We start from the raw sequence: 10304 nt of genomic DNA, 5'->3' as shown, positions 1-10304 counted from the left end.
TTTACAAAGACCCACATTTATTTAGATATATATATTTACAACCAGCTATTTACAAGAATTAGGAGTACACATAAAGAAAAGTTATAATCAGGGGGATGTAGAAATCTCAAATATGGCACTGAGTGGTAAGAAAAAGTGTGATCAGTCAACAACAATCATATGAAGCTTATAGTGGAAAAAAGGATATTTAACCCCACTGCAGCTGTATTACATTGAGAAGATTTCAAAATGCTGAAATGCATTTATTTCATATCTTTTGTGTAAGGATGTTCAGTTCAGTTCATCAAGGCTGCAGAAGATTTGACTGCAAAGAAAAGCTCTGTGTAACACACTGCAGGCTCACAGCGCCTCTACATAAAACGGCTGCTTTTACTTTTCATGCTGTGCAGTTCTATTAATAAAGGTCGACATAAAGTGACGTCTAGAGAGAAAACATATAAGTTGTATCTCAGTTTGCATTTAAAATAATGCTGGTGAGAGCTTGTGTGCTCTACTTTCAAGTAATGTATCTATGTCGGCTATAAATCATTACTAGGTTCAGGTCAGTTCCACCAAGCAGCATGCCGCACGATGAGTATTGGAAATAGCTTGTATCCTAATTTTCCAGTGAAAACTTACAGATCAAAAAATCTAAAACACAACAAACAAAGGTATCTCATCAATTAGGCAGATTTCATTAAAGAAACACACCTCAGCAACAAACAAGAAAAAGAAAATAAGAGGAACATGACTGTGAACACTGACAGTAAGATAATGTGCAAGGAACGGCACAACACTCATATCATAATGTGCTGGAAAACATTTTCTGTCAATGCTTTTTGGGAGAAAAAAAAAAGAAAAAATGACATTATGGAGCACCATGAAGTAACAGATGCAGTTTGAAAGTGTTTAAGGAAAAGTGCCCCCTCCAGTGGCTGCTGTCAAAATAACAGCCCATCATGACAGAAATCACTTATAAGATTAAAGTGCTTAAGGCTTAAGTTTTAGTTTGGATGTCACATATTCTGGTTTCTTTCAGTATATTTGGACATTTCTTTTAATGTCACTGCCAAAACTCTCAGCGAAATGCACCTTTTGCAAAGCCTACAATATCAATCACTTCCCTTCATCATTCTTTATATCCACCTCGGCTCCACAAAAACTCTGCTTACAAACTGTATCTGTAAAATACGAGCATAATGTCACAGATGGGGAAACGGAGACTCTAAAGTTAATTAGCTGTTGCTTTGAGAAGAGTCCATTAAACATTCAACAAAGTGCCAACCAGCCGATTCACTCTCAACTATTGTGACTATTTTACAAATATTTTTAAAATACTTAACATTAATGAAATACATTTAGGAAAGCCGATGTCCTACCAGTAGACAATAGGCATGCAGTGCATTTCCAGAATCACTTTTATCTTTGTACACAACCTTTAAACGCAGTGTTAAAAACTGCAGCTGTGCGACATATAAAACCAAGCCCCTTCTCTGAATGAAGCACTACCTCTAATAAAAACATCAAATCTACCAGTTAATCTAGTTATGACCCTCTCCGCTCTTCACTTGTCCTTTGAGCCACTACAGCATCAAATCTGCTTGTATTGCGATACATTTACATTGCATTTCTTTGATTTGTGCTGTACGAGAGCTACAATACCATTTAGAGGCTGTGCTTCATTCAGAAATAGGGCCACAAAAAACTCTAAAAATAACTCTACATTTACTATTTACATGTCAATGAGACTCTTCGCTCTAGACACGTGAGCCGATTCATTTATTTCCCTTCATTGCTGGCGTCTGAAACTGCAGAGTCCTGTAGACACAAAGAAAACATTTCAGTGCAAAGAGACATGGGAACATCAATTGATTCAATCAATATGAATATAAATATGTATAGGCTGCAACATTAATGGTGAATCTAAAAGTGCTTACCTGGTACATCCGTCGTGCCTTTGGAGATGCTGTGGAGATCTTAGGTAAACAAACTGCACAAAAACAAAAGAAAGATTTAAGTGCGGATGAAAATGTTGTAAAATTAAGACATAAAATGAACAACTACATAACAAGACTTACCGGCGGTGCTTGGTGGACAACACAATCTGGCACAACTTTATATATATGTATTAGTGTTTGTAAAAACTACATAAATACTAAGTGTTGCTGGAGTTTTGAGTCTCAAGGCACTTTGGGTGAAATGCTACTGTCTGCATGCTGCCATCCTCACAATGAACATGTCTAATGTTTACTATGTTCAACCTTTTTAGTTAGGAATGTTAACATGTTAATATTTGCTGTTTAGCAGTAAATACTCAATACAGCTGAGGATGGTGGGAATGACATTAGTTAGCAGGTATATGTTGAAAAACCACGAATGCCAACCTCATGGTGGCGCTATAGGAAAAGTCAGAAGATCCCCAAAGTCTGTAAGGAGTCATTCTCTACAAACCATGAATCTCTACACCAAATGTTATGCTCATCCATCATGTATATGTTACAAAATCTCTCAGGATTAATTAACATTTTGACCCGTTGATGGTGATGGCTATAAAAGGGATCACCAGAGTTAATCCTGGGGGGAACATGAATCTTGGTATCATATTTCTGTACCATCCAATAGGGGATATTTCATTAGTCCTAAACTTCTACAGCTAAAGTAAAATGATTCTTCATCAATTTCCCAAAATGTATTATTAATAAATCACTATTCCCAGAGTAAAATTGTGCTTGAATGAACACAAAGCTGCCACCTACCAACTCTCTCGCACAGCTTCGATGTCGCTCACAAGATTCTGTGCTAAACAGATGCCAAAAATCTAAAACAAAGAAATATGGGTAAATACAAAGTAAACAGAGACGAGATACTAAAGTAAAGCATTCACATTGTTCCTCACCTGTAGTAATGCAATCCCAATAAAGATGCCTGCCACCACTGTCAAGTTGTCTTGAAGCCACTTCTCAAACTGAGGAACGCATCCTTTGATATAGATGAAGGTCCGCTGCTCAGAGTCCTGACAGAACATTAAAAAACAGAGTTAAAGCCCAACAGGTAAGTGCGGATGAAGGATTTGGCTTTTACTTTGTTTATCCTTGTAAAATTAAAAAAAAAAAAAAAGTATTTACTTTGCGGCACTTGACAACATAGTTATTTTTAATGGTATGACATGATTCTACTTGTCATTACATTACATTACATGTCATCTTGAGGTCTCCTTGAAAGCCCTTCACAATCAAATCTTTCTGTACTAATGTTGCCTGGTTGTTAACACACACTCAGCTCAATGTTGTTCTACTCTGACTCTCAAAAACCTAGTCCACTCTGCCTTTTACCCCACATTTCAAGTCAATAAAACAAACACAGCCTTTTCCTTACATTATGCTGCTGTGGAGTAAGGCCAAATCTAATGATGGGGGAGGGGATTCAATTCCCAGTGCATTGCTGCAGCATGAGTAATACCACCCGGGCCAAAGTGCTGATGGGGAGCCAGCTGCTGTATTCTGAAGACCGTGCAGTTGAGAAACATATTGAAAGAGGAATATTGTGCCCAGGGTGGAGTACCTGATGCATGACCTCATGCAGCCAAATACACCTGGACGGTTTTATAGCACTGGCTTACTTTAAGATGAGGTTCTCAATCTCTGTTATGAATGGAAGTTTCTGTTAAGCCACTCACCGTTTTTGCCCGAACGTCGTAGCCACACTGAGTGTTGATGACATCCTCCTGTGAAGAGAAGATGGTTCACGCTTAAACATTTTTCAAAAGTCAAGACACTTTTAAAGACGGGATATCGGGAAGATGCAAGAACGGCAATGCTGCTTGTTTTCAACCTGGACTTTATTTTCATATTTGTCGCTGCCGAGATTAACATATTGGTCTAATGTATTACTATTAGTTGCTGTGAACTAAACCAGCGCAGACCAAGGCTTGGATTTCACTCAGATTTAAGTCACAAATATTGGGACTTTAGACTTGAGTGCTGTTAGAGTTGACCTGAAACATCAAACAGACACAGGGCAGGCTTGGATTGACAAAACTCTGGTGATGCTATTTTTCTTTTTGTCAACAAATCCCATGCAAAGTCTAAAAAAAACAGCAATTTAACCTTTTAACAAGTATTGTAAGTGCTGAATATAGCTCATTATTCTGTGCCACAGAGCTCCACTGTTGAGCTAATGCACTCATTATTCCTCATCGATTTTGCTACAGAGAACTACATAACCCAGCTGTCTGGGGAAATTACAACCTCTTGTTTTTCTGTTTTTTTTAAATAACACAGCATTTATGACCCTTTTAAAAAAGGTAGGAAATAATTAACTCAGACCGAAGGAACTCAGTAAATATTGAGAGAAGAGCAACATTATTGGTTTTAGTGTTTTTATGGTCTTTGATGACAGTAAGAAAAATACCAACCTTATTATTTAATTGTGGTTTCATTTTAATGGTCAGCAATCAGAGATCCTAAAGACTTGTAATTGACTTGCATTTTATTTATTTAAAAAATTGTGATCGCCTCAAAAGACTTAAACACACCTTTGCTTAGCACTTCAGAGTGCTTTAATTTTGAATCATGTGTTAAATATGTTATATCCATGCTAGTTGTTATGAAGTGCTGCTCTCAAAGAGGATGGCCTTTAGGTCAGCAAATAAAAAAGACTCGCTGCTGAAGCAGCAGTTCAAGCATTTTTCTGGCCCAAGATAACTCCTCCTATTCGCTTTCATACTTTGCTGTGTTGGCAGGGTTAGAGCGGACTAAACACTGAGGCCTTGACGTCCTGTTGAAGGCAAGCCATGATAGTCGACAGCGTCAGCCAGCCTGCTGGAGGACGCAGATAACCAAGCCATGAGTCACAGGGAGGACCTTCAAAATATTCCCCCAAACTAAAGGTTTCAACATGTTAGAAAGGGACTTACTCAATTTGTACTCCAACTTTTAGACACAAAAGGGCCAAATTCCACCCCAAAGGCTTGTTGTGTTTACCGTAAATGTGAATGAATTGGCTGTGGATTAGAAATATTGAAGTGTGGCGAGTTTATGTGATGACGCACCGCTGGATCTTTGGTGCAGCAGGAAAAGGGCACTCCACATTTCTCACGACTCGGGTTTGAATCGGTGCAGTTGAAGTAGATGTTCAAGTTCCAGTCGTCGGCTCCGAAGGCTCCACAACACTCCCACTACAAGGTTAAATAGACACAAAATAAACTCTCATATATGTCAACAATGGCCAACAGAAATGGTCAAGTACAGTGGATAAAGAAACATCGTGCTCACATATTCCTGGGTGAAGTCTATCAGGTTCTGCAGATCAATGTCGTCTCTGTAGGCCCGAATGTTGTTGTTAATGAAGAAATTGAGCTGGTCCTTGATCCAATCTTTGAAGACAAAGGCCAGGATTCCTGCAGTGAGCTCCAGGAAGAAGATGATACCCAGGAACACGGAGAACTGAAATACATTGGACCAATATCATTATGAGAGCAAAAACAAAACAGCTTTTCTCACTTCTTCACACAAGATTGTTAGACAAGCAAACATACAAATTTGAGCAAGAAAGAGTTTTCTCGCAGCGCTCCGATGCAGCCAGCGAATCCGAGGATGAACATCACACCACCCACCACCAAGAAGAGCCAGACTGGGTCAAAGCCGCCCAAGTCTGTGATGGACGAGATGTTGGAGAGAACACCCTGGAAAGACAGAGAGGGGTTAGAGCAGGGGTCACTAATAGGCGGACCGCGGCCAGGCCCAGATTGGCTTTTTTGGGTGACTTCACTTCACACCTGAATTACCTGAATTTGAAGCTGAAGCACAATTCAGTTCAGTTCATTTTTCTCAAATATTTATTTTCTTTTTTTTAAAGCTTTCTATTATGTATTTTATGTTTGTATCCAGTCCTTTTACTTGAAATGAGAGAAGATCATTTATTTATTATTAGAGAGTGTATTATTTATAACTCATCCAGTTCAAATGGAACTTTCTATATTTGAAATGACAGTCGGTAATTGACTACTTCAATATATATGGCACTAAATCATAGTTAGACATCATTATGATGTTCCGGACATTTGCGTGAGCAAATTCTCGCTAACTGGACCTCGTTGAATTTTAATTAAACTCTCCTGGGTGAAAGGCTAAAAGCCATTATAAAGATAAATCATTAAGTCCACCGTCTCCGTGAGCTTATAGTGTCCACGAACCCAAAACGTCAATTGTGTGATGAGCTGAAACAGCTCGTGCATTGCCAACTGTTTAGATAATCACTTAAAAGGAAGAGTCTGATATTTTGGGTAATACACCTATTCATATTCTTGCCAGAGTCAGATGATGATGTTTGTGTACGGATTAAACAAATGAGGTATGTTGTGTTAGTTAGTGGGCTTCATAGGTGCCTGTAGGTGAATTGTGTTCCCTTTGGACAGAGCCAGACTTCCCTCTGTTTCCAGTATTTGTGCTGAACTAAGCTAACAAACAGCTGCTTCCAGTTTTATACTTAACAAACAGACATGCCTCTTTTTTCATATAATGTTAAACTGCTAATTCAATTGTTGAAGTGATTTATTTAATGTCACATTCTCTGGTTGCAGTCATACATGAAAGATGAAGCAATAATCCACGAAATGATCTTGACCTTTAAAAAGTTCTTCAGTGAAAGTCAAGATGAAACCTCACTCGACTGCCTGTCTTCCCCTTCGACACCCCCGGAGCCGGACCGCAAATGGATATGTGACGTGCATCACATCTTTCCTTCTGTGCATTGTTCAGAGGGGCGTCTGACCGGAAAGCATGACATTCCTTTCTGACTCAGTAAAGCCACTGCCCTCATGTTGTGCACTCAGTTGGGCGTAGGCGAGCGCAGATTCATTGATAGGATCTGCTTCGTTTATGGACCATTTGCAGGTATTTAATTCACACAATACATTGATTCATGTTATTGTTACACAGAGAGATACGCAGTGAAATCACCTTTTCGCTCCATGCCCACAACCCGATGCCGAGGAACGCCACTCCAAGGAACTAGCAGGCAGACAAGGAAGAGAGAGACAAGAGAGCAGGGTTATTTTTTGCTGCGACTGCAACACGTAGTCATCACACAGAAGAGAAACCGCAGAGAGATTTTCCTGGCAGTGATCCGTCAACCTAATATTTCTGGTGTCGATCTGCTCTGCGGTATCGTGAGACTCCCACATGAGAACGCATCTTCTAACAGCCTGAAAGCTGCATGATTTAAGTTCCTCACATACTCGCATGACAACACTCCAAAACAACTGAGCAAACGTTATCTGCTGATGACAACCATCAGATCTGGTTAAAAGCTCTAGAATGTTCACGTTGACTTTAAAATTAGGATATTTAAAATTATAAGACTGGTATTTATCAACAGAAGGTAAATGTCATGAACATTACAAGAATAAAAATCCACTAAACCCACTTATCGAGATCTAAACAACTGCTAGTGCCAATCAACAAATAATGATGCTCTTTAAAAATAACTTTTTTTACAATTAGACCCACTTAAAGACTGGATCCTAGTTACGGTTTGTTCCCCTATAACATACAAAGCACTTTGCAAAAGAGCTCGTCGGGGGATTTTCTTTTGTGAAACCGTTGCAGAGGAAGAAGGCGGGAACAAGATGTGTGGCGTAGCCAACTTCTTCTGATGACATATGAATGGTGAAAGGATCACAGAGGTCACGGGCTGAAGGCTGAAACCCTCGGCAGGGCCTGACAGACGGCCTTCCTCTTCATCACTCTAATGTCCATGAAGGCTTCCCTTATGGCACAGACGGTCAACAAGGAGATCTAATTGCCGGGCACTATAACTCTGTCGACATTCTTTTTTTAATACTTTGATAGTTCTTCTTTTAATGTTGCTGGGACACAGAGGACATTTTGACAATATTGCAAATCTGCTGTTTGACAATAGTTTTTGATGCACATGCATTTTGCATCAAAATGTGAAGTGGCAGTTATTTGTGGAAGTTATTGTATCACAAACAATACATACTAATATCAGGAGGAGAGCAGTCTGCAACATTGCATTAGTCCATCATAAGCGAATTAACTCGCAATAATTCTGATAATTAATTTATCATTGCAGTCAATTATAAAAGCCAACATGCAAATAATTTGCAGTTGTAAAGTTTATGGAGGTCTATAGAACTGGTGAAGATGCTCATCAAACTCCAAATAATTATATTTACTATAATCTAAGCAGTGAATTCTCATCAAATGTTGGCCATCTTTAAACAATTACTCATATTAGTTTTCTGTCAATCGAGGAAACAACTAGTCACCTAATCAGGTTTCAGGTAAGGCATACTGTCATACTTAGTACTTCCATTAATATGGCATTTATATCTTTTTTATTTATACTTGTGTTATATATTGTAGCATTATGTACATCATTTCCATGTTATCTTACATGGCCCTTTATATATATATATTTATATTGTTTTATTTGATTTGGATTACTAATGTCTAACATCCCTAAAGTCATTTGTTTTGCCTTTAACAATAAAGCATACCTTAACCTACTAAAGCACTCAGCCAGGTTCTGTTAACTGGAGGCCCAAAGTGGGACATACAGAAGTCTTTACTGGGCTTACTGGTGGGTTTCAATGCACAAGAGCAGGTTATTCCATCCTGTGAAGGTCTGGTTTCATGGGCGATAGTCTCAACAAAGTATAAATGCATTTGTCCTTCTAAAACCAGATCATGTGTTTGTTTCCCCTACGATTTCACTCAGATCGTGGATGAAGATATATGTTTTGCTCTGCACAAACATCACTGACACCGCAACAATAATAACAAACATGTCCTCAGACGATGCAGCCAAGGCAAGTGATGGTGTCAGGAAAGCCCTCTCGCTGGATGCTGTCTGCACAAAATAACAAAAGGCTGCGAGGTGACACTCGTGCGAGCTCATAGCCGGGGATGACGCAATGAGCCATGTCTCCGAATGCAACCCAACGGGGAGAAAGAAAACGGCTCCGGCGGAAGCCGTTGATGGTTGCGGACACAAACATGTAACGCCAGTGTGTATTAAGCCGAGGGAGGACCAACCAGGCCCGAAGTCTGAAAAACAACAAACAAGGGGGACTTACCCAGAATATGATGTTGAATCCGAAGATGAAATACTTGATGCAGCAGCTCACTTCGTGAGCCTTGAAATGCTTTCCTGACATCATTTGGATGGATGTTGTATCTTAAACGCCGCCCACAGTGGGAAAGGACTCACATTTATCCTCTTATGTTGACAGCCTGGCTGTGGAAACACCTTTATTTTTGTTTTAAGCCTCGACAAACGCGTCGACAATTGTTTTAGCGTCTGCTGATAAACATCCCCCGGGAGCTCTTTCCGCGGACAAAAGGCGCAGGTGAAGCCGCAGAGGAGCGTCAGACCTGTCGGTATCAGCAAAGATGTCTGTTTGTTCCCGAAATAGGTTTTCTCAAGAGGTATAACGGTCAAATAAATCCACTGAAGTCAAGCAGATTAAAGCTGATGGTCTTCTATCTGACCCATAATGTAGACATGGCGAGTCATTTAATTGACATCCGTGGGAGCCAATGATAATGGATGGATGGATGGATGAATGGGAGCCAATGAGAGCCTTTACTGGTCACAGGAGGCGGGACTTCCTTCAGAAGAGGGCGCCACTGCCCTCGTGTGACCATGAATTACAGTATGGCATGATATTAATCACTTTAGAGTATAATTTATTCATATATCCATCCATCGACTAATTCATTTGGCTCATAATATAAATTAGGACTGTAAAAATTAAACTTTATGAGACCTATTGAGCTATTGCTACCCAACGTGTTCAACACAAAGAAATCGCGGTCAGACATTATGTAATAAATAAATACAAGCAACACATATATAAAAAGTTCAATAATAATAACAAGCTTTAAAAGTCAGATGATTAGTATGATGTGTTGTATGATCCCGCTTCATTTCACACTAGCAAGATTTATTGTTAGTTATTTTAGTCACATTGCATTACATTTTTAATTTTATTTCACTATGTCACTCCTTTGTTCTCTGTGTCTGTCAATCAATACTGAAAAAGGTACCTTTAGAAAAAAAACCTGGAAAAACCTTTATCTTCAATAATGAATTGTGAATATAAGTAGAATAAGAACAATTAATACAATTGCATTTACTACGTTTATTCTAGTTGATATAAATTTAAGTTGACCAAAATAGATTAAATTGTGAGATACTGTGAGATGACTTTTCTACTTGTTTACATTCTTACATGCAGTGTAGCTTTTTCTTCATAGTTTATGAATACAACTACATCTTTCGTCTTCTGTAATGTATTT

At 39.0% G+C, this 10304-nt stretch overlaps 1 protein-coding gene across 1 annotated transcript; it reads right to left on the bottom strand.

The window, feature by feature from the left end:
- LOC117731281 (tetraspanin-5) lies at window positions 1–9562 on the bottom strand. Its single transcript, XM_034533527.1, has 10 exons — window positions 9080–9562; window positions 6939–6989; window positions 5516–5662; window positions 5253–5423; window positions 5030–5155; window positions 3656–3703; window positions 2876–2992; window positions 2736–2797; window positions 1917–1969; window positions 1–1797 (listed from the first exon to the last, which is right to left on the bottom strand). The coding sequence occupies exons 1-9, from the start codon at window positions 9161–9163 to the stop codon at window positions 1957–1959; spliced, it is 819 nt and encodes a 272-aa protein (XP_034389418.1). The 5' UTR covers window positions 9164–9562; the 3' UTR covers window positions 1–1797; window positions 1917–1956.
- Between the last annotated feature and the right edge of the window lie 742 nt (window positions 9563–10304).

The sequence above is a fragment of the Cyclopterus lumpus genome, chromosome 1 (assembly GCF_009769545.1).
Source record: "Cyclopterus lumpus isolate fCycLum1 chromosome 1, fCycLum1.pri, whole genome shotgun sequence".
Lineage (NCBI taxonomy): Eukaryota > Metazoa > Chordata > Actinopteri > Perciformes > Cyclopteridae > Cyclopterus > Cyclopterus lumpus.
The sequence above is the reverse complement of the archived record's forward strand: the minus strand, read 5'-3'. Positions and strand labels throughout refer to the sequence as shown.

What these genes read in the sequence shown, in the direction of transcription:
- LOC117731281 (XM_034533527.1), bottom strand. Translation starts at nt 9,163, where the DNA reads ATGATGTCAGGAAAGCATTTCAAGGCTCACGAAGTGAGCTGCTGCATC. An exon ending in TGTGGGCATGGAGCGAAAAG is followed by an intron (nt 5,663 to 6,938) that starts GTGATTTCACTG and finishes CTGTCTTTCCAG; the next exon opens with GGTGTTCTCTCCAACATCTC. An exon ending in GCTGCACCAAAGATCCAGCG is followed by an intron (nt 3,704 to 5,029) that starts GTGCGTCATCAC and finishes TTCTCTTCACAG; the next exon opens with GAGGATGTCATCAACACTCA.